Genomic DNA, 24,212 nt, shown 5'->3' with positions numbered 1-24,212 from the left:
TATGACCGGCTCCAGTTTAACAGCAGAGGTCTCACTCCGAATCAGTCGAGCGGCAATATCTTTTCATCGGTTGCGTAACGCTGTGTGGAAGCTACCTGGTCTGTCGCTCCGCACGACGCTTCAGGTCTTCTCGGCCACAGTCATTCCATCCCTTCTCTACGCTTGCGAAACGTGGACCCCCCTAATGGAGCATCTTCGCAGGTTGGAAACATTTAGGCTGGCCTGCCTACGATCCATCCTGGGTTTAACTAGGCTGGATTGTGTGAGGAGCTCACAAATCCTTGAAAGATCTGGGCAAAGTCCCATCGGTGAGCTCCTCCGGCAGGCAAGGCTGCGTTGGCTGGGTCATGTAGCCCGCATGCCCAGCGTGTGTGTATTCACGTGTGTGTGTTCACGTGTGTGTGTCTACACGTGTGTGCGTGTGTCTACACGTGTGTGCGTGTGTGTGTTCACGTGTGTGTGTTCACGTGTGCGTGTGTCTAAACGTGTGTGCGTGTGTGTGTTCACGTGTGTGTGTGTCTAAACGTGTGTGCGTGTGTGCGTGTGTCACTGATGGATTGTTCGGCGCTCTCTTCCCCGCCGCTCCGTGCTTCCTTGAATCCTAATCAGCTGAGCTCGGGTTTTTTTTTTTTTTGCATCCTCGACACCACGTTTTCTCGTTCGCAGCAGCTTTATTCGATTCCTTGTATTTATTTATAATACAACTACTATTCTTATATTCTTATAATAAAAGGATGCGGTGGAGAACGCGACAGCAGCAGCAGCAGCGTCACCGATGGACAACGAAGGCGGCAGTGAGCGGAGGTCGCCTGACCGGAGCGGCCCTCGCCGTGCTCGCTTGTCTCGTGAGCGTACACGCCGAGCGACACATCCACAGGTGAGAGATCCCCACCCAGCCACCCAGCCACCCACCCAGCCACCCAGCCAGCCACCCAGCCACCCAGCCAACCACTCACCCATCCAACCAGCTACCCAGTCACCCACCCACCCAACCAGCCACCCACCCAGCCTCCCACCCACCTAACTAGCCACCCACTCACCCACCCAACCAACCACCAACCCAGCCACCCAGTCACCCACCCACCCACCCAACTAGCCACCCACCTACCTAATCAGCCACCCAGCCTCCCACCCACCCACCCAACGAAATTGCAACGCCGCATTGCGTGGACGCCCGTGCACGGTGCGTTCGTGCCACCACCATCAAAGATCCCCCCCCCCTCCGTGTAGCCTTCACAGGCTGTTGGGGCAAGTGCGGTTAGCGTGCGCCTATGAGGGCGGCACAGCACACGTGGGGGTGGGTGGCCAGCACTACGCCCGGCCGCCTTTGTCTCCCCAGTGGCGTTGTTTACACACTGCACCAGGCACTCATTTCAGTCTGAGTTGACCTAGGGGAGGCCCAGGACCTGTTCAAATAATCGCTTCTCGTGTTGACCATGAGCGGGAAATCGAACTCGGGTGGCCGAGTTCGCAGTGCAGTGCACTAAGCGCTACACTACCACTCCCACCACCACCACCACAATCATCATCATCATCAATCATCGGCTTTTTTTGTTATCGCGTGTTTCAAAGCGAATCTCTCAAATCGCCCACACACATCACAGCTCCACCGGTGCAGAAATAACTGCACGTGTGTCAACTCGAAGAGGGAAAAAAAAGAACCGCGTCATTACGGACGAACGCTAAACCGAGAATGGAATTTTTGTCACGGCCTCTCCGTGCGGCGAGATTGGCGAGAGACACTGCGACGCTTCGAGAAGGGAGCGAGGGGAGAGCGACGAGAGCGACGGACCCTTGACGTCGGAGCAACCGCTGTTAAAACTACGCAACTTCATCTTCTTGGTTCTTTCGGTAAAGTCACGTAGAAGGGAAGTAATAAAATTATAAAAATAAAACGTAATAAAATAATTCTCACGACGTTTCGGCCACAACGCAAGCAGCCGTCCTCAGGTGAGGCAGATAATAAAACATAATAAAATAAGTCTCACGACGCTGAGGACGGCTGCTTGCGTTGTGGCCGAAACGTCGTGCGAATTATTTTATTATGTTTTATTTTTATTATTTTATTACTTCCCTTCTACGTGACTTTACCGAAAGAACCAAGAAGATGAATCCCTGCAGTCACGAAAGCTTTAAATCGAAACTCCACAACTTCCCAAAAGCTTTTTTTTTTTTACAAATCTGCCAATCTCGCTCGCTCGCTCGCGTTGCGGAGACCGTCAGCTTTGCTCGCTGTTAAGTGCGCGCGGAAGCTCGCGGGTAACGCCGGGCTTTGAAACGTCGCCGACACAGCCGACACCGCGCAGACGTGCGTCGCGAACACAGCGGCGTCGCGTTCGATCAGTGACGAGTCGTCTACGTACCCCCCCCCCCCCACCCCTGGAATGTGTAAAGGTTCGAGCGCGTGATTGTGTGCCGGAGACGCGGGGCGATCTTGCCACTCCTCTCGGTCGGCCGATTCAACGATGTGATCGTGACCCGCGGTTTTGCGGTGTCGAATCAACGAACGAAATTTGTTTTGTTTGTTTTCAAGCGTCGCTGTGGCACGCGGTCATGATGGGGGGGGGGGGGGGTGGGAGGAGGAGGCCTCGGTCCGGCAGTAGATGGACCATGGCTGCTGACATGGATGACGATTCAAACAATGACGGAGAAATGTACAACCGTCGGTTTCATCCGCTGAAATGGACGAAGGCCCCCATCCAACCGCGCAGCGTTGGTCACGGGGCTTTGTCTGGCCATACTTCGCCACGTGGGTCCAGCGCGCGTCGGTGGAGTCAGGGCTTGCGCTGCGTCGTTCACGGGCGGCTCATTGACAACACTTTGTCGCCGTGGGCGGCGACAAGACTCGGTCACCGGGTTCAAAGCGCAGCGCGCTAACCGCTGCGCCACCGCTCCAACCCCCACCGCGGCATTTTAACCCAGATCGAATTAAGGGGGGGGGGGTAATTTTGGAAAAAAGTGATCGTGCGACAATCTACTCCGTGATCCTGAGTAACGTTCACCGTTCTATACGATGACCACTTCGTCTTGGCTATCGTGTCGTTGCACCCGTTCGTGCCCCATCTCGTTCTGTCTCGCGTGGTACGTTAACCGGTAGGTGACATTTGCATAACTTCTGCATGCGATTAACATGCATTGCAAACAATTCTCGCTCGCGCGCGCCTCCAAGCGCGTAATGTGAGTGGAGAGTGGCCGCGGGCCTCAGAGGTCACAGCGGAGCAGAGATCCAGGATCCGAGTTCCTGGTTGTTGCGTCCACCCAAAGACAAAGATTCCCCGTGGAGCCTACACAGGCTGTTGGGGGCAAGTTCTGTTTAGCGAGCAGCTATGAACGGCGACAAGGTGGCTGAGTGGGGTGGTGTGGCCAACACCACGCCCGAACGCCTTTGTCACCCCAGTGGCGATGATGTTTACACTCTGCAGTGGAGATACTCATTTTAGCAGCAGCCCCCAGCGGCAACAGTTCAGTCGCGCTGAGCGCGCTGTGACCCGATTTCGACCCCCACTCACAGCCACCAACACCAGTGACGATTATCTGAACTCGTCCTGGGGCTCCCCAAGATCAAATCACGCAAACCAAAGACAAAGATCCCCCGTATAGCCTCAACAGACCGTTGGGGCAAGTGCTGTTTGCGAGAACCTATGAAGGCCGGCACGGCACAACGAGGGGGTGGGTGGCAAACACTGACGCCCGGCCGCCTTTCTCTCCCCCAGTGGCGATGTTTACACACACATACATACACCGCACCAGCCATTCATTTGAAGCTGAGTCGACCTCGGGGAGGTAGGGCCCATGAGCGATCCGCACACTCGCCACGCTGACTCTCTCGCCTCGCGCCCGACAGATTCCCGTCGGAAAACCCCGCGTGGCCTCTCAACCACCTCGCGGTGCACGAGCGCACGGGCGCCGTGTACGTGGGCGGCGTGAACCGCGTGTACCGCCTGGCGGGCGACCTACGGCTGGGCCGCGCGCACGAGACGGGCCCCGCGCGCGACAACCGCGACTGCTACCCGCCGCCGATGGTGGAGGCGTGCAGACGCGAGCCGGCGCCCACCGACAACGTCAACAAGCTACTGCTCCTCGACTACGCGGGCGACCGGCTGCTGGCGTGCGGCAGCGTCTACCAGGGCGTGTGCCAGCTGCTCAAGCCCGACGACCTCTTCAAGCTCGGCGAGCCCATGCACCGCTCCGAGCACTACCTCTCGAGCGTCAACGACAGCGCCACGATGTTCGGCTTCGTCGTGCCGCGGCGCGGCGGTGGCGGCGGCGGTGCTGGAGGAGGAGGCGGAGGAGGGGTGCGGACGGTGGGCGAGGATGGTGGTGGTGCGGTGCCGGATGATCGCGCGGCGGCTGCGGCAGCGGCGGCGGCATCGGAGGACGATTCGACGCGCGCGACGCCGCGGCCGCCGTTTCCGTCGGACGAGTCAAACGTCGGATCGACGACGGTCGCCCAGCAGCAGCAGCAGCAGGAGGAGGGGTCGGAGCGGCGGCCACGGCAGGACGAGTCGAGCGGCGAGAGCGTGCTGTTCGTGGGCACCCCCGTGGGCGGCAAGGTGGACTACTTCCCGACGCTGTCGAGCCGCACGCTGAAGAGGGACGCGGAGGACGCGGACATGTTCGGCTACGTCTACCACGACGAGTTCGTGTCGTCGCAGCTCAAGATCCCGTCGGACACGCTGTCGTCGTTCCCGGGCTTCGATATCTACTACGTCTACGGCTTCCAGAGCGGCGGCTTCGTCTACTTCCTCACGGTGCAGCCCGACACGAGGAAGCTGTCGAGCGACGCCGAGCGGAGGTCGCACTTCGCCTCCAAGATCGTGCGTCTGTGCGAGGGCGACACTCACTTCTACTCCTACGTGGAGCTGCCCATCGCCTGCGTCAAGGGTAACGTTCCCTCGTTCGTTCATTCATTCATTTCGTCCGCCACGCGAGAGTCCGCGGAACAAACGTGTAACGTCTCGACGACAGCGTTCGCGTAAACTGATCTTGCTGCCATGCTGCAGTGTCGATCGTTTGAGGGTCGCGGTCTGCTTCGAACGTCGAACGCCGACTGAAGTGCCCGGGTTTTTTGCTGGAGTTTGCGCATCAAAGACGGGGGGGGGGGCGACGCGTCCAAAAGAGTGACACCGCCGTCTCCGTCGAGCTGGGCTCCCGCTCGCTGGGAGACCACTCGCAGACGAAGTCGAGCCGTCGGACGCCAAAGAAGGCGTCTTTGGGATCGCATGTGGATGGGTAACTCTGCGTAAAAAAACGTTGTTTTATGTTACCAGGTAAGGCCCACTGACCTATATAGGTCTTTTTCAGAAGCGACCTGCCCTCAAATGATAGCTCAGCAAAGTGCCTTATCACGTGGAAATGTATAGCAGCCAAATACTTCAAACGCTGTGATGTTGATTATAAATGTGGAGGGGAAAACCGGAGGACCCGGAGAAAAATCCACGCGATCTTGGGAAGAAAGACACGCAAACTTCACATATACAGGCGTCAGGGTCGGGGTCGAGCCCACGACCTCCCGCTGCGTTCACAATTCCCATCCCCTGCCCGTTGCGAACGAAGGCAGTGATACATGGCGAGAAGGAGCGCCGCGGTGGCGAGATGGTTTTCTCCCTCGGCCTGGTATGCAGGAGGTCGTGAGTTAGATCCTGACCCTGACGCCTGCTGTGTATTTGGAGTTTGCGTGTCTCTCTCTCATCATCATCACGGTGGCTATGAGATGTTAACCACCTCGCCTGGTATACAGGAAGTCGTGCGTTCGATGCCGACCCTGACGCCTGTTAAATATTTGTAGTTTCCGTGTTCTCTCCCCGTGGTCGCGTGGATATGTCTTCAACGTGCGTTTTTTAAAAATCTTTGGCTGCTATAAATTTCCACGTGATAAGCCACTTCGCTGAGTTATAATTTGTTGGCCGGGTCACTTCTGAAAATAACTATATATATAGCTGGTAAAATAAAACAAAATAGTTTAGTTCGAGTTAAGTCTACTTGCCGGGAGGTGAATGCCGATGTCGAGGCCCATGCTGCCACTGCTGCTATTGGCCACGACGATAGGGCTTCAGCAGAGAGAGTTCACGTCTTCTTGCTATTCCTCCTTCTCCTCCTCCGTCGAAGGAGCGCAGACCACAGTGGTCTACGATATGCGCCATCGTTTGAAGCGCGATTTACACTGCATGCGTGCATATTTCGCGAATCGGACGCAATGTTCGATTGACGACTCGGACGCACGGAGCCAAATTTTGAAGTCCCCCTCCCCAGCCTGGAGAGATGAGGGCCTGAACGGGCGAGAGCCTTGGCGGGTGACAGCATGGAGCTACTACTTGAAGATGAATTTTCTCGGTGGCAGCTGTTATTGCTACTGCTGCTGCTACTGCTGCTGCTATTGCTACTGCTGCTGCTACTGCTACCGCTGCTGCTGCTATTGCTACTGCTGCTGCTGCTGCTACCGCTGCTGCTGCTATTGCTACTGCTGCTACCGCTGTTGCTACTGCTGCTGCTGCCGCTGCTGCCGCTACTGCTGCTACTGCTGCGTGTGCGTGCACTGGGCTAGAGGGTTCCAGACGCGCTGCTGCCGGTGCAGCTGCAGAGAAAAACGCCTGCTCGGCCTGGACGGTGTCGCTTCGTGGGGCGGTGGGCAGGTTGTTAGACGAAGCTCCTTAGGACGCGGTGGCGGTGTGCCGTGGTCGGTGGAGCGAGAAGGGAAGGGGAGCTTTGGGCGCGGGACCTTGGAAGAGAGATGGAACTCGATGGCACAAGATAACGATTTTGCACTGTTGCCTGAGTTTGATGGGAATTCGTTTTTTTTCTTATTCTTGCTTTTGGTTCTCAAGCTGACTGGCAGCTCTACCCGATAACATGCTCCCATGTCAGATATATAATTTAGTATCGGCATACCAATGCGCAGTTAAAGAAATGGCTCCACTTTCTTGAATCCACCCCTCCACCCACCCGAGGCCTCTGCCCACTCCAACCTCTGCCCACCCCGACCTCTGTAGTGGAAGCACATTGACGAGAGCGAGCAATTGCAGGGCTGCGCCTTTATCTGTTGTTCAAAAATACTAAATGCAGGAGTCTCGCTCGGAATGTGCCGATCTCATCAGTTCTCCGAGGCTTTCACTGTGCCTTGCAATTAAGATTTCACGATTTAACGGAACGGCAAATCCTGTAGTAACAAGGCCATGCAATCTCTTGTCGGAGACAGACATTCGTTTTTTTTTTAAAGCAACGGCCACTTGTTATTTAAATTAGAAGCAGACGCGGACTGGACTTCCTGACATCTCGGGACCCCCTGGGATGTTTTTTTTCTTCCTGAGCTGAGCATCTGTGCGATGTGTGATACGATGGCTGCTGCTACTACTGGTGCTACTACTGCAGATACTCCTGCTGTCACTGCTGCTGTCACTGCTGCTGCTGCTCTTACGACTACTGCTGCTACTATTGCTGCTGCTATCACTTGCTGCTACGTGTTAAGCTACTGTTGCCACGGCTCCTGCTACTGCTGCTACTATTGCTGCTGTCATTACTGCTCCTACTACTGGTGCTACTGCTTCTGCCACGACTTCTTCCTGCCACTATTGCTGCTCCTGCTACCATTGCTGCTGCTGCTACTACTGCTGTTACTCTTGCTGCCTAGAATTCTTGCTGCTACTACTGTTACTGTTCCTACAACTGCTACTACTGACCCTGCTACTACTGCTACTACTCCTGCTGCCACGACTTCTTGCTGCCACTGCTGCTACTGCTCCTAATACTGCAACTACTGACCCTGCTACTGATCGTGCTACTACTGCTGCAACTACTCATGCCACGACTTCTCGCTGCCACTACCGCTGCTGCTGCTGCTTCCTACTTACCGCCGCTGCCACCTTCACTCAACCACGTGCTGCCCTTCCACGATTCCCCTCTCCTGCATACCACCCCGCCCCCCCCCCCTGCACAGACGGTGTGGAGTACACCTTGCTGGAGGCGGCCTTCACTGCGCCGCAGGGGGCCGGCCTTGCGGCGTCGCTGGGCCTCGACGTGACCGAGGACGTGACGCTCGCCGTGTTCTCGCGTGACCGGCGAGACCGTTCGAGTCCGCCGGGCGACACGGCGCTCTGCGCCTTCCCGCTACGCGACGTCAACCGCAGGATCCGCGAGCGCATCCGGGACTGCTACCTGGGGCAGGGTCGCCTCGAGCTGGGCTGGCACATCAAGAAGGACATACCTTGCTGGTACGCGGTAAGTCTTGCCGCGTGGCACGCGCTGGTGGTGGTGGTGGTGGTTGCCGTGGTGGTGTTTTGTTGGCCAAGGTGGCGAGATATTAACTGCCTCGACTGGTATGCAGGAGGTCGTGGGTTCGATCCGGACCCTGACGCCTGCTGCTGTATATTTGGAGTGTTTTTCTCCCCGTGGTCGCGTAGATTTTTCTCCGGGTCCTGCGGTTTTTCCCTCCACATTTAGAAACACACGTTTAGAGTATTTGGCTGCAATACATTTCCACGTGATAAGCCACTTCATTCGACCATCATTTATGACCAGGTCGCTTCTGAAATAGAACTATACAACTCAGTGGGCATTATCTGGTAAAATAAAAAGTCTATATTTTAAATAGATTATAGTTTGAGCGGTGTTACCGCTGTACGTATATATGTTGAACTTCTTTCGCACCATACGTGGCCAACCACGCTAATCGGAGGTGTGGGGGAAGGGCAACAAACTAAACACACAAATCAGTTTTAAAGAAATACGTTTTCAATCTGGATGATAATTTAAAAGTGCCTAGCTCCAGTGGCTTCCTAATATTGGAAGGAAGAGCGTTCCAGACGGCCGCAGAAGCGCATCTGAAAGCACGATGCAGTGTCCGATGGGTAGCCAAACAGCCGCTGCGAGGATGAGCAGAGATCGCGTGATGTTTTACTGCTTCTACTTCTCTCGTTTACTCTCCTGGATGTTAAAGCACCCGGTGGCGTTATTAGGCAAAGTGTAAAGGACACGGTCCCAATTTGCCTATTCATGAAAATGACTCGCAAATTACTTAATTATGTCGGGGAAACACATGCTCGAGTATCATCTTACCCATACTAGCAGTCTAATGCCCATCTGGCTAGATTTAACAACGCGAAAATATGCGAATTGCATATGCAAAACATTTAAATGTATTTGTTTTCCATCCTGTACGAATGTTTACGAATATTTCTGTTGCGAGCCCTCGACATTTACAGACTTGAATTATTATTGCCCATTTGGTTTCAAGATCAACTCGGGCAAACGGCGAAGCTTCCTGGGTAGTGGGCGGGGCTACCTGGGTAATTAGGGGGCTAGTACCTGAATGGTGGGCGGGGCTACCTAGGTAGTGGGCGGGGCTAGTACCTGAATGGTGGGCGGGGCTACCTGGGTAGTGGGCGGGGCTTCCTGGGTAGTGGGCGGGGCTAGTACCTGAATAGTGGGCGGGGCTAGTACCTGAATAGTGGGCGGGGCTACCTGGGTAGTGGGCGGGGCTATTACATGAATGGTGGGCGGGGCTAGTACCTGAATGGTGGGCGGGGTTACCCGGGCAGTGGGCGGGGCTATCATAGCAGTGGACGGGGTTACCTGAGCAGTAGGGGTGGCTACCTTTCCATCTCTGACAGACTTGCTCAATTCAAGAAACACATTAAACTCGTATCAAGAGTTCTGATTGTTGCTGGCCGCTTTGCGTTTTGGGCCAATGGGCCAACTGTGCCGAGCAAACGTGATTTAGAAGTTAAACGAGGCCACGAGCTGCTGCCATCAATATTTCCCCTGACTTGAGCATTGGTCGTAAGAGGTTGGCAGGTGGAGGCATCAATCAATCGATCGATCTTTGTTTTAGGTTCCAATATCGCCCTCAATAAAGTAGTGCATCGGTGCACATTCCAGCGTAAGAAAAGGTAAGTAGTAAATACAAATACAAATTAAAAAGTAAAGAGACGGTTTTTGTTAATTTTAATTTCAGTCAATCAATTGATGACACGGGGAGGGGTGGAGGGAGGGATGAGTCCGAGGGAATGGTGCAGCTGATCCGGGCAAGGTCTCCGTGTGTTGCACAATCGAGCTGAGAGGTCCACTCAGGCACGCGCTCCGGTGGTGCTGGTGGTGGTGGCGGTGGGGAGTTGGTGGGTCACGAGCAGATGTGTGAACCATCACAGGGCCGCGAGGTTTTGGCTTAACAGCAAGTGGGATTGTCGAGTGGCGTGTGTATCTCCCTGTGTGTGTGTGGTGGATTTTCTCCAGGCGAGCATCCCAATGTAGCGGGACCCTTATGACAAAAAGTAATCCTGAAACTCAGTGAGGCTTCCCTGTGTAAATGAATAAACTGTGTACGCTGCCAGGAGAATGTTTACCATTTCCGAGGCAATGAAATGAAGAATTGTTCAAAGCTGGAGGAATAAATTAACGGATGTTAATTAAAAATGTGTGGACATTAATCGCCATCTAGCATGCTGCACTCATTTATCTTTACGTGTAATTTAACAAAATAAAAAATACAAATTTTTTGAATTAATTACTTCGCTGCTATTACGAGCCAAAAGGCAGCTTGGCTGGTGATTAATGTTGACCACTCACAGTGTAGATTATCACGTGCTGAAACATTTCTGTAAGTTTTATCCTCCGTGTCCCTTGTCCAATCTGCTCCCTTGTTCCTTGTCCGCTCAACCACAACCACCACGACCAACATCACCACTGCCAACAACAATACCACCACCACTACCTACCACTGCTACCACTGCCACAAATACCACCACTAACACTAACATCTCCACCGTGATCATCACAACCACCACTGCGACCACTACCACCACCACCATTACCACCAACATGGCCAACATCATTTCCACCACCACCATCACAACCACCACCACCACAAAATTTCCCATCACCTCCACCACCCATTTCACCATCAACATCGTAACCTCTAACACCACCAACATCTCCACAACCTGTACACCCACAACCACCACCACCACTACTTGCACCATCTTCACCCCAAAAACCACCACCACCATTTGTACCATAACCACCACTATCTCTGACACCACCTCCACCACCACCACCACCAACAACCACCACCACCACCACCAACCACGCTCATCCACAGCCGGTGAAGATCGAGGAGGACTTCTGTGGCCTGGACACGAACCAGCCCCTGGGGGGTCTCTCGCGCATCGAGGGGGTCCCACTCCTCGCGGCCGAGCCCGGCGACGGCATGACGTCGGTCATCTCCTACGTGCACGGCAACCACACAGTGGTGTTCGCCGGTACGGCCGGGGGCAGCCTCAAGAAGGTGAGCGACTCGTGGCCGCGTTGACCCGAACACACCGCGTCATTGTGTCGCCATCTTGGCAACGTGGCCTCGTTGGCAACGTCGCCACCGGAACCGTGGCACGGTGTCACCACGTCTCGATATCTCGGTCACCACTTTGACGCGTCGCCGCGTGACCACGTTAGCACGTTACCATGGCGCCACGGCACCATGTCATCACGTTACCATGGCACCGCGTCACCGTGCCACTGTGTCACCACATTACCACGTCACTGGATCACCACGTCACTGGATCACCACGTAACCATGGCACCACGTCACCGCTTCACCACGTCACCGTGCCACTGTTTCACCACGCCACCACATCGCCACGTCACCACGTTACCATGTCGCCATAGGCCGTGAGAAACAATCAAAGGACGGCAAATCAATCACAGCCGTTCCGTCAAAAAAGCACAAAACCAAAACACCACCACCAGCTGCGAGCCAGCGAGCGAGCGAGCGAGCGACAGATGGTTGACCACAAATGCTCCTCCTCCCGTATTCAACGCGAAATCACCGAGCGCCGCGTGCCCCGCAAAAGCGAGCGCAACTTCTTCATCGCGAATCTTCAACTTCATCGCGCAACTTCTTCATCGCGAATCTTCAACTTCATCGCGCAAGTTCTTCATCGCGAATCGCCGCCACTCGCGGGCGGGTGGCCGGCCTCTCCTCCCCCCTGTCGCTGGTGCTGCGGAGAGACCGGGCGGAATTAGCAGCTCGGAGCGATGGGCGACGTTCCGCCAAGACAGGGGCAAGAGAGAGAGAGAGAGAGAAAATAAAAAAGAAATAAAATAAGCAATAAAACCGCAAAACAAAAAGAAACGAGCGCACGCACACTAGCTCTCACACCATCGTACCAGCTTTGAGGCTTGCGGGTGACCTATTTGCGCCGACTTGCCCTTAAAACCTGCCAATTTGTGTCGGAGTGAGGCTGCAGACAGCAAATTCAAATCCCAAGCATGCGTGAAAGGGATTTTTTTTTTGCTGTTGTTTTGTTCGAACCACGTGGCCGAGGCCACAGCCTTCATTTCTTACACGGCCTCGCGCCGCTGGTTAACTCTTTGCCTTGCGCCTTCAAAAAAGAACCTCAAGGATGAAAGGCGACAACTGAGAACTTTTTTTTTACATCCTTTAAAATCACTATTATTATTACTACGCGTCGTTATGGACTTTGCAAGATCCGACCATGTCCGACCAGTGCTTGCTGAGCTGCATTGGCTTCCAGTTGCTGAACGAATACGGTATGAGGTCACACTCACGACACACAAAGTGCTTGCCACAAATGAACCACAATACCTCGCTGATCTCGTCACGGAGCATGAACCATCCTCGCAGGCCGCAACAGCAGCTTTTGTCAAATCCATCGAACAAAGACGGGCGCAGCGTCGCACGGTGCTTTCAGATGCGCTTCTGCGGCCGTCTGGAATGCTCTCTTCCTTCCGATATTAGGAAGCCACTGGAGCTGTGCACTTTTAAATCATCTCGATTGAAAACGAATTTCTTTAGGGCGGCTTTTTTGTGTTTAGTTATCTGTCCTATCTCCTGCACCTCCGATTAGCGCGGTTGGTTACGTACGGTGTGAAAGAAGTTCAACATACACACATTCTTATTGCAGACGTGGCTGTAAAAGTGATGACTAGGAGATGGCGGACCGGCTTGAAATCTGTCCTACGCCAGAAGTGAATTATTTATTTATCCAGGAGAGCGGCACTGAGTCACGGGACTCTTTCCAGGAGGGTCCTGCCACTGCACTGGGGCGATACGGTGGCGAGATGTTAACTATCTCGCGCGGTATACAGGAGGTCGTGGGTTCGATCCCGACCTTGACGCCTCGATATTTGGAGTTTGCGTGTCTCTCTGACGTGGTCATGTGGATTTTTCTCCGGGTCCTCCAGTTTTTCCCACCACATTTAGAATCAGCATGTGTTTGGATGCGATCTGTTCCCACATAAGCCACTTCTTCGCGCTATTATTTGTGACCAGGTCGCGTCTGAAAAAAATAGCTATACTAGCTCTTTGGGCCTTAATTAGTAAAATAAAAAATAGTATAATAGGTACGAAGTGGCGAATCGCTATGAGCAGGCTTTGATCTGCCGCGCTAGCTGCAATTATTTACGAAAAATGTAAAAGCAAAATGGAAATCGATAGGAAATCTTTGTAGCCACCGTCTTCCACTCGAGCACGGGTAAGAGGTGCGTGGGAAACACGACGACTCGTGGTGACCGCTGACGCTCTCAACGAGCATATAACGAAAACAACCCTCCCAACCCCCCCGCAGTATGAGATATTTAACCTTTATCTTTTCTAAGCTGGCGACATACAAATTCGGAACTTCCGCGTCGCAGTTCCGTATGCACGCGTTGGCTATCATCATCATCGTCGTCATCGTTATCATCATAATCATCGTCATCATTGTCAACATCATTATCTTTTGGTAAAGTCATGTAGGCATAAAATAAAATGAATCACGACGTTTCGGGCGCAACACAAGCGTCCGTCATCAGGTGGGAAAGCATGGTGACCACCTGGTGTTGCGCCCGAAACGTCGTGATTTATTTTATTTTCTACCTACGTGACTTTACCGAAAGAACCAAAGAGTATGGAATCCTGCAGTCACGAAAGCTTCAAATCAAAATTGAACATCATTATCGTCGTCGTCATCACCATTGTCATTATCATCAACATCATCATCGTCGTCGTCGTTATCGTCATCGTCGTCATCATCATTGTCATCGTCGTCGTCATCGTCGTCATCATCAGCTGTATTCTTTTGGTTAAGCGCTTTTTGCTCGATCCATGCCACTGTTTCCCCGTCATCATAATTCGTAAAATGTGAACGGCACGCGGCATTTGCTGGGCTTGGCGTTCGGATGAGCTCGCAAGACACGTGCCACCTCTAATGGGAAATTACACGCTCCGGGTTCATCGCCGATTCGCTCGTTACACCGCGCGGTTTGTCCTCCCTCCTCGAGCCGCGACGGACAGCGGGGCTTGGATTCGCGAAGGCGTCCACATTTCCGCCGCGTCTCCAACACGCAACGGCTGCTTGACCGTGGAGTGGTAGCGCGGTGGTTAGCGCTGCGCTGCTGCCTACGAACACAGGCAGATCGCAGTTCGTCTCCCTGCCACGGCTAACGCCAGTGGCAGTTTATGTTCGGGTGCCCCTGGCCGCCAAAGCCCCATTGACTAGCGCGGTGAAGTATGGTCAATAAAGCCCCCAACGATTGACGTGGAGCGGCAGAGGCACTCACAGCGGCGGCGGATTGATTAAGGGCTGTGAATTGTTATCCGCGATGGGTGCTGTCGAAGGGACGTGGATGTGAGAAGCGATCTAAAATCATCTGCTTGTTCATTGCGATTTCGCTGCGGTCTAATGGTGAGCAGCACACACCGCGAGCTTGCAATCCAGAGGGTTACCGGTTCGACGCCCTCTCCCGGCTCCGGCGGGTCGCGTGCGGTGGGGTACAGAGTGGGTAACTTCCACGTCTTCCAAGACGTCCGTCCGCGCGTGGAAGAGTAGGCCAAATACCCCACTTGCGCCGGCAGTGTCGCGAGTAAACGATTGCAGGGCTGCCCCCTTTACATTTCCCGTTCACTCATTCGTCCATCACCATCGTCGTTGTCGCCGTTATTTTGATGGTGCTATCCCCCGCACCCAACCCGCATCGGAGCTCACGACGTAAACGAAAACTCCCCGAGGCAATCAGCCGCGGGGAGCTTTGAAATCACCACGAGGCTGGCACGGCGCTGGCCTTTCCGCTGTGTCAGTTTATTTCTTGATTTACACGTTGTTCCCTGTCGCTCGCGAGGAGCGAACAAGTCGATAGTACCCTTCCAGCCGGACCGCTGGAGCGTCTTGTCTCAGCTCCTCCGCGCTAAATTGCTGTGGCATTGAGTGCGCCGCTTTTAGCCACGGGCTACTGGGCTCGAACAAGGCGGTTCCGACCGCGGAGGAGGGCAGACGGGTGGATGGGTGTGTGGATGGGCAGGCGGGTGGATGGGTGTGTGGATGGGCAGGCGGGTGGATGAGTGTGTGGGTGGGCAGGCGGGTGGATGGGTGTGTGGATGGGCAGGCGGGTAGATGGGTGTGTGAGTGGGCAGGCGGGTGGAGGAGTGTGTGGGTGGGCAGGCGGGTGGATGGATGTGTGGGTGGGCAGGCGGGTGGATGGGTGTGTGGGTGGGCAGGCGGGTAGATGGGTGTGTAGATGGGCAGGCGGGTGGATGAGTGTGGGGTGGGCAGGCGGGTGGATGGGTGTGTGGGTGGGCAGGCGGGTGGATGGATGTGTGGATGGATGGGCAGGCGGGTGGATGGGTGTGTGGGTGGGCAGGCGGGTGGATGGGTGTGTGGGTGGGCAGACGGGTGGATTGGTGTGGGTGGGCAGGCGGGTGGATGGATGTGTGGGTGGGCAGGCGGGTGGATGGGTGTGTGGGTGGGCAGGCGGGTAGATGGGTGTGTGGATGGGCAGGCGGGTGGATGAGTGTGTGGGTGGGCAGGCGGGTGGATGGGTGTGTGGGTGGGCAGGCGGGTGGATGGGTGTGTGGATGGATGGGCAGGCGGGTGGATGGGTGTGTGGGTGGGCAGGAAGGTGGATGGGTGTGTGGGTGGGCAGGCGGGTGGATGGGTGTGTGGGTGGGCAGGCGGGTGGATGGGTGTGTGGGTGGGCAGGTGGGTGGATGGGTGTGTGGGTGGGCAGGCGGGTAGATGGGTGTGTGAGTGGGCAGGCGGGTGGATGAGTGTGTGGGTGGGCAGGCGGGTGGATGGGTGTGTGGATGGGCAGGCGGGTGGATGGGTGTGTGGATGGGCAGGCGGGTGGATGGGTGTGTGGGTAAGGAAAGGCGTGTGGATGGATGTGTGGGTGGGCAGGCGGGTGGATGGGTGTGTGGATGGGCAGGCGGGTGGATGGGTGTGTGGGTAAGGAAAGGCGTGTGGATGGATGTGTGGGTGGGCAGGCGGGTGGATGGGTGTGTGGGTGGGCAGGCGGGTAGATGGGTGTGTGGATGGGCAGGCGGGTGGATGAGTGTGTGGGTGGGCAGGCGGGTGGATGGGTGTGTGGGTGGGCAGGCGGGTGGATGGGTGTGTGGATGGATGGGCAGGCGGGTGGATGGGTGTGTGGGTGGGCAGGCGGGTAGATGGGTGTGTGGATGGGCAGGCGGGTGGATGAGTGTGTGGGTGGGCAGGCCGGTGGATGGGTGTGTGGGTGGGCAGGCGGGTGGATGGGTGTGTGGATGGAAGGGCAGGCAGGTGGATGGGTGTGTGGGTGGGCAGGCGGGTGGATGGGTGTGTGGGTGGGCAGACGGGTGGATGGGTGTGGGTGGGCAGGCGGGTCGATGGGTGTGTGGGTGGGCAGGCGGGTTGATGGGTGTGTGGGTGGGCAGGCGGGTGGATGGGTGTGTGGGTGGGCAGGTGGGTGGATGGGTGTGTGGGTGGGCAGGCGGGTGGATGGGTGTGTGGGTGGGCAGGCGGGTGGATGGGTGTGTGGGTGGGCAGGCGGGTGGATGGGTGTGTGGATGGGCAGGCGGGTGGATGGGTGTGTGGGTGGGCAGGCGGGTGGATGGGTGTGTGGATGGGCAGGCGGGTGGATGGGTGTGTGGGCAGGCGGGTGGATGGGTGTGTGGATGGGCAGGCGGATGGATGGGTGGATGGGTGGGTGGATGTGCGTGTGGATGGGTGGGTGGGCAGGCGAGTGGGTGGATGGGAGGGTGTGTGGTCAGACGGGCAGCCCCCGGAGCGTCTGGATGTTGCTGGAATGCACGGAACCTCGCTTACTTCTCGTGGCTCTGTAAACCCCCCCCCCGTGCCCGTCCCTCCTTTTATACATTCTAATATAAGCGATTTTTTGCTCAATATATTCTCAAACTTTGTTGCAGTTTAGACAGTTGTTATGCGCTTTGTCTTTGTTGTTGTTGGTAAAATAAAAGCTGCACGCATCTCAACATTTCAAGTGTCGGGTGGACGGTCATGCGTGGCGCGAGTGGTGTGTGACCCAGAGATTCCAACACCGGCACACATCGTGTGAAAACAAACAAAAAACCCAGAGAATGATATCCTGCTCCCAGATGGGTGTTGGAGCATTTGGTGGTCATCTCCTGTTTGCAGGCCTGAGCCAGTGCGGGGAATTACGCGTTCCCGTGGCAGGGATGAGTCTCCTACCCCCCCGCCCCCCCCGCCCCCCCCAATAGTACAGCCGCTGTTGGTTTTCTCACACAACGGTGCTTATTCTTTTGTTGTCGACCCCTGGAGGAAGGGATGATGGGCTGAGTCAACGACTCACCAATCGGGATGCGAACTCGCAACCTTCGGATTTGCGAGCCGCTCGCTCTACCCCGCGCGGTCACCTGGCCGGTTGGCTTCTCAAAGTCGAGTCTGAACAAGTGTCGGTCCAGTGTTCGGTGACGACGTTGCTCCAAACGTTCATAGCCGGCCCGAGATGAATGCGCGACAGACGACGGCGGATTGGCGTTGTTACATTGACTCCATTGTCATCCTCCACCCCCTCACCACCAGAGTTGATGTGTGGCCCCTCCCTCTCCCTCCCCCTTTAAACAAGGCCACGGCGTCGGGTTAGAGACGGGGGGATCTTTGTTGTGTGCGGTGTGGAAATATCGCCACCGGGGAGACAAAGGCGGCCTGGGCGTGGTGTTGGCCACCCTTCATGCTCACAGCACTTGCCCCAAAAGTCTGTTCAGGCTTTACGGGGGGGGTTTGCTTTTGGTGGCGGTGTGGGGAGCGGTGGCGCAGTGGTTAGTGCACCGCCCTACCAACTCATTGTTGACCCGAGTTCGATTCGCTTTCACGGCCAGTATACAGTGGTGAATTTATGAACCGGTTCTGGGCCTACTCTAAGTCGACTCAGCCTTTAACGAGTACTTTATGCGCTGTGTAAACAGCAGCATTGGGGGAGACAAAGGTGTCCGTGTCGTCCTTCCCCACGCACCTCCGATGTGCACGGTTGGCTACGTACGGTGTGAAAGACGTTCAATACACATACTTACATGGAATCGTGTGACGATCCGCCACCACACGTCTGGGAGTTGTGGCTGGTGTGCGTCAGATGGACTCGTCACCTGCTCGGAACCGGGGTTGCCACCTCTCCTGGTTTTCCCGGGAGCTTGTCCGCCTTTTTTTGAGGAGGCAGCTGCTTGCTTTGGGAATAATCTTTCGCTCTTCCCGGGGAGATGTTCACTACCTTTGCCTGGTATACAGGATTTTGTCGGGTTTGATCCCGACCCTGACACCTGTATATTTGGAGTTCGCGTGTTCTTTCCGTGGTCGCGTGGATTTTCATAATAGGACCCTACGGGTTTCCCTCCACATTTAGAATCAACGTGCGTTTAGAGTATTTGGCCGCTACATATTTACACATGATAAGCCACTACCGTTGGGCTATCAATTGTGATAGCCAGGTCGTTTCTGAAAAAGAGCTATGTAGTTCAGTTTATACGGTAGTTAAAAAGAAATATATATCTCACCTGATGAAGATTGCTTTTGTTGCGATCGAAACGTCGTGATATTGTGATGATTTCTCTATCTACGTGGCTTTACCGAAAGACCCAAAGAATAAACATATTTATAGAAAAATACCGCTGAGATATCCATCCGTTGCTTCTTCTGCCCGAGAACAGAAGTGGCAATCCTACACTCCTAATCGCCCACACCCATCACCCACACCCATCACCCACCCACCCTGGACTTGCAACGATGGTGAGAGACGCAACGGTTTTAACAGAGCACAGAAGCACGGAGGCAACAGCATCATCAACCGCATCATCAACAACGACCGCAGCAACAACAACAACAACAGCAGCAGCAGCAGCAGCCGCGCGGCCGAGTTGTGAATAGATTGACAAACGAGGCCGCGGGTCGTCATCAGGGTGCCTGAATCAGTCTCAATCACCCGCGCCACCCCCGTCACATTGGGAAGATCGCCGCTCCATCAATAGGCGCCGAATAGAATTCGCCCGCAGTCATTCGCCGTCATGAATTGGCCGTGCGGCAAAATTCTTCATTGCCTCGGCCACCCCGGCTGACAGATAAAGGCTGGTTCAGGGGTGGGGGCGGGGGTGAGGAGCGGGGGGGGGCCTGGGGCGTTGGGGGGTGGCAGAAATGTTATATCTAATTCGGGTGCACTCGTGTGTGTGTGCGTGTGTCTGCATCGGTGTTCATGTGTTGGTGTGTGTGTGTATAGGTCTTCATAGGTGCTCGCTAACGGCACTTAAAACAGCCTTGGAAGGGCTACGGCGGGGGAATGTTGTCTCTGTCTTTGCATATTGGTGAGCGTGTGGTTAGCAGACTGCTTGTACTATGAAGCCAGGCCATGACCGGCCAATATCGGTGGCAAACATCTGAGCCGGTTTCGAGCCTACCCTCGATCGGCTCAGCCTCAAATTAGTACAAGGTGCGGTGTGCATCGACATCACCACTGGTTAGACAAAGGCGGCCGGGCGTGGTGCTTGACTACCCGCCGCGTCCGTCGTGTGCTGTTCCGGCCTTAATAGGTGCTCGCTAACAGCACTGGGGCGCCACGGTGGCGAGATGTTATCTACCTCGCCTGGTATACAGGAGATCGTGGGTTCGACCCTAACCCTGGTCGCGTGGATTTTTCTCCGGCTCCTCCGGTTTTTCATTCCGCATTTAGAATCATGTGTTGAGAGTATTTGGCTGCTATACATTTCCACGTGATAAAAAAGCCACTCGGTTGAGCGATCAGTTGTGGCCAGGTCGCTTCTGAAAAATAGATACATAGCTCAGTGGGACTAACCTGCTAAAATAAAAAAAATAGTTAATAGTTAACTAGTTAGCACGTGCCCCAACTGCCTGTTAAAGGCTACATGGGGATCTTTGCGAGAGTACATTGGGCTGTCTTCTTGTGGCCGTGGTGTTCGTAGCAGCAGCTGTCACCGCTGTGTCTCATTTAGCTCATAAATTGGTGGGCAATTTGAAGCGCCGTCATTTCCCTCTGTCAAGTTTGGAGGCATTATTGTTTGTTTTTTTTCTCTGGAAATGCCACGGTCGATATTCATTTGGCGTTCTTGTTTGCAGACCCGTGTTGACGCTTCGCTCGAGAATTAATAATCATAATTTTAAAAAGTAATATTCCTAACGAATATTTAGATTGCTGCGATCGGATCTCGCACCGCTCTGCGAGACATCAGAACGGATTCTTTATCTCGTGACGCGACGCTGATGCCAACAATCGGGAGAGAAATTTGTTGAGAATTTTTATTTTGACAAAATTTTGCTTTCACGTTAAAGCCAACGGCCCACACGTCCTTCGGGTGTAACCGTCCGTCCCACCCTGCCACCGGACGTGACGTTCTGCCAGCCAGCCAGCAAAACTTTTTTCTCACGCAGTATAATTTTCACGGCTATTACACAAGTGACGAGCGTGTTTAGAACAGCCGTCATTCTCTTTGACCAGAAAAGCAAAATAAACATTCCTGTAAATGGAAAATTAAATAGAGATACGCGTTTATTTACGGAACTAAATTGTGACATCGCAGAGGAGGGATGATGACCCCGTGGTTTTAGACCAAACGCTGGACCGGCAGGCGATTGAGTAAAATGCGCCCGAGGCTACGTCCGTCGCGGATGTGGAGCGGGGAAATCGGCTCGCGCGTAGGCCCCGGGTGGAATGTTACATTGCGGCAGCACGAGAGGTCGCGTGGGGAGGCCTCCATCCAGAGGTGGACAGATCGCGGCCGACGCCGACCACACGGTAACAATTTTGAATTTACGTGCTGGCCGATGCCAAAGTGGATAACAAATACGAACATCGGCTCTAAACTAAAATACCCCGAAAAAATATATCAGAGATTGTAATTTTGAACATAGTACGGTGTTGTTCTTTGTTCACGATTCAGCGTACTTTACAATGCAGAAGGCTAAAAACATTTCGAATGATGATGGGACAAATATTTTCCATTTTTCAAAATAATTTAATCCATCTCTGACTGCGTGAAGGCGAGCTGTCATCTCAAGTCTGCAGGGAATGGTATTGGGGTCTATAAGAAATCCCACTGGCCCCCAAAAAAACCCATTAAAAATACAGCATTTTTTTTAGCTAGCCATAGACCATTGACATGGTTGACAGGACATTTATTGCAAAATGTGGCTGCGAAAATAAATAAATATACGTATTAAACCCGCGATAACAATTTCCACACTGGGGCTTGTGTCGTATTTTCAAGAACACAGCGCTGCCTAATTGCACGTGCCGCCAATTCGCGTTAAACTGCAAAAGCAAAATGCGGCCACGACCGCTAAGTAGAAACGAAAATAATTTTTCGCCTCCCTGACGCTGGTTTCTAGCCGTCTGAAGGTGCAAGATTCTCACCACCGCTGCCTTAATGACTCACAATCTTTCCCCCCTAACCCCCAACCCCGCCCTATAAAAGATGTGACTTCAATGCAGTTAGAGCGTGGAAATACAATGATGATCTTTTTTGAGCTAAAAATTCTAAAACCATTATCGCTTTTCGGTTGCTTGGCAGGTTGGTAAGTTGTAATTTAAAAAAAAAAATTGCTTCGGTCTTTGGGCCTCATTCATCTTAATTGAGCTCGCCATTCATCTGCAAAGTAAGTCCTCGTTTAACGCGGTAGATGTCCCCATAAATAATGTCACGATAAAGCCTGGCAAGATACGATGTACTACACACACCGCGCAGTGAGATGGCGGGACAGATTTTATTTGGGTACTCCGGCGCGTTGCTGTATCACTCCGCGTTCTGTATCAATGCACTGCTCAGCCGCGCAGCTCAAGAAAGTAGTTCGTCGCCGACCGTTCAGAAAGCGCGTTGTAACAGGCACGTTCCACGCTATAGCGGGGTGCGCGTTCTGCGTTGCGCGAACAATCTTTCCGAATGGAAGAAGCCAAGTCGTAGCGAAAACGCGCGTTCCAGTGTGAACAGTGCGCATTAAGCGAGGACTTTTTTTTCGGAGTTTCCTTTTGGTACGGTGGTCAAAAGAAGCATCCTGGAGTGGTAGCTGAGTGTGGAGTCCACTTCTTCCGCCAGACGACGCGTGTTGCATTGCGGATGGAATGCATCTCACTGGAAAATTTTGTTACACCCAAAAAAAACCGCGCCGGCATTATTTTAAAATAATATATAGAAATGAGTTTATTTTGGAGTAACACATGTTTGTGATTCTTGAAAGGGTTGTCAGCTACTCACTGGCTATAAAACAAAGTGTTCATCAGCAGACGTTAAGAAAAAAGTAATATCTTTAATACTCGTCAGGCCCCCATGCTGCAAACAAGTGCAATGCATCTTCTTGGTTCTTTCGGTAAAGTCACGTAGAAGGAAAATAATAAAATAATAATACAAACATAAAAAATATATATTATTATATTATTCTTTTTATATTATTTTATTATGTTTTATTTTTATTATTTTATTATTTCCCTTCTACGTGACTTTACCGAAAGAACCAAGAAGATGAATCCCTGCAGTCACGAAAGCTTTAAATCGAAAAGTGCAATGCAACTGTTATCACCCACTCTGTCTCTCTGGCATCTCTATGTAAGTGCTCTGAAGAAGGGCCGTTGCCTAAAACGTTGCAAATTATATATTTTCCCTCTCACGGCCACAGTGTTATTGACGAATGCGTTGAGGATGTTTTGTTGTTGTGGTGGTTGCAAGGACTTATTATTATATATATAAAAATATATACAAAATTTTACATCGGAATTAAGTGGCGGTTGATATCTGAACCGGTCCCGGTGCTTCTCACCCTTTCCCCATCCTGCACTGACAAGAATGGTGAAGTATGGTCATATAACCCCCCAACTTCCCGCATGCTGTCAGAACACCATCATCCAGCAGTGGATTGATAAAGGGCTGTAAATTATTATGAAATGGCATTGCGTTTTAATTTATTGTTTACTATTCACCTTTGTTTTAAACGTGAACAAAATTTGCTTGGTGGTGGTGGTGATGATGGTGATGATGCGCAAATGGAAAATTAAAAACTCTCTCCGGCAGTGTGCGGTGACTGTGATCAACACCCAGAAGTGACCCACGGGCGCGTAACGCAGACTCGGTGCCCCGATTCACAAATACGAAGGGAGGAGGCATCACCACCACCACCACGTCACCACTGTCACAGCGATGCTGCACCACTCCGCTAGTCCTGTATGTATGGATGTTGAACCTCTTTCGCACCGTACGTAGCCAGCCGTGATAATCGGACTTGTGCGGGAGGAAGGACAGCAAACTAACGCGCAAAAAGCAGTTCTCAAGAAATGACTTTTTAATCGAGATGATGTCAAAGTGCGTAGCTTCCAGTGGCTTCCTAACATCGGAAGGAAAAGTGTTCGTGGTTTATGTCGTGGAGGGCAGGTGCTTTCGGAGCCCATGACCCTCTGCTCATGATCATGAAGGACCTTCATGATGGTGACCTCAAGGTGGACATAGCCTGGCACAAGCGTCGTGGTGACGTCACCGCCACTTAGTGGCGAATGGCGGTTGTTGTTGTTGTTGTTGGAGGGCAGGTGATGTGGTCAGTGTCTTTGTTCAACCTTTAGTCACCTTGATCGGCCGTGTCTCTGGCTCGGCTGATAAAAAAAAAACAACCCACAACCATTGATTTGTCCGTTACTTAAAACCACGACGGGGAGCCCATCACGATGCCCGATCTCGAGTGACTGACGTCCTCTGTGTGACTCCGTTAGATTGCCGTGTCGTGATTCGATTTAAATGAATCGATTCCATCGGTAAAACGTTTGAGTTTGTTTTCTCTCACAACACTGCGTGGGATATAGCGGCCGCTCGTGGCTGGAAGACAGGCCACGCGGAAGCCATTCGAGGACATCCACGACAAAAAAAAAAAAAACGAATTCGTACATTCTCTTTTTCACATCATCCATTCTTACGCACGCGTGCATTTGATGCGTGCACTGTATTACGTTTGAGA

The 24,212-nt window shown here is 53.4% G+C and overlaps 1 protein-coding gene across 1 annotated transcript in view; it reads left to right on the top strand.

Annotated features, from left to right (window-relative positions):
• The first annotated feature begins 734 nt into the window (after window positions 1-734).
• Window positions 735-24,212, top strand: part of LOC144729503 (plexin-A1-like) — a 156,120-nt gene continuing 132,642 nt past the window's right edge. The window contains exons 1-5 of the mRNA XM_078609839.1: window positions 735-877; window positions 3,845-4,241; window positions 4,500-4,884; window positions 7,934-8,214; window positions 11,093-11,278. Coding sequence (XP_078465965.1) covers window positions 735-877; window positions 3,845-4,241; window positions 4,500-4,884; window positions 7,934-8,214; window positions 11,093-11,278 — 1,392 coding nt within the window. The remainder of the gene's footprint in view (window positions 878-3,844; window positions 4,242-4,499; window positions 4,885-7,933; window positions 8,215-11,092; window positions 11,279-24,212) is intronic.

This window comes from Lampetra planeri, chromosome 32 (genome assembly GCF_965212315.1).
Source record: "Lampetra planeri chromosome 32, kcLamPlan1.2.h2, whole genome shotgun sequence".
NCBI lineage: Eukaryota > Metazoa > Chordata > Hyperoartia > Petromyzontiformes > Petromyzontidae > Lampetra > Lampetra planeri.
This window is presented reverse-complemented; position numbering and strand designations above follow the sequence as displayed.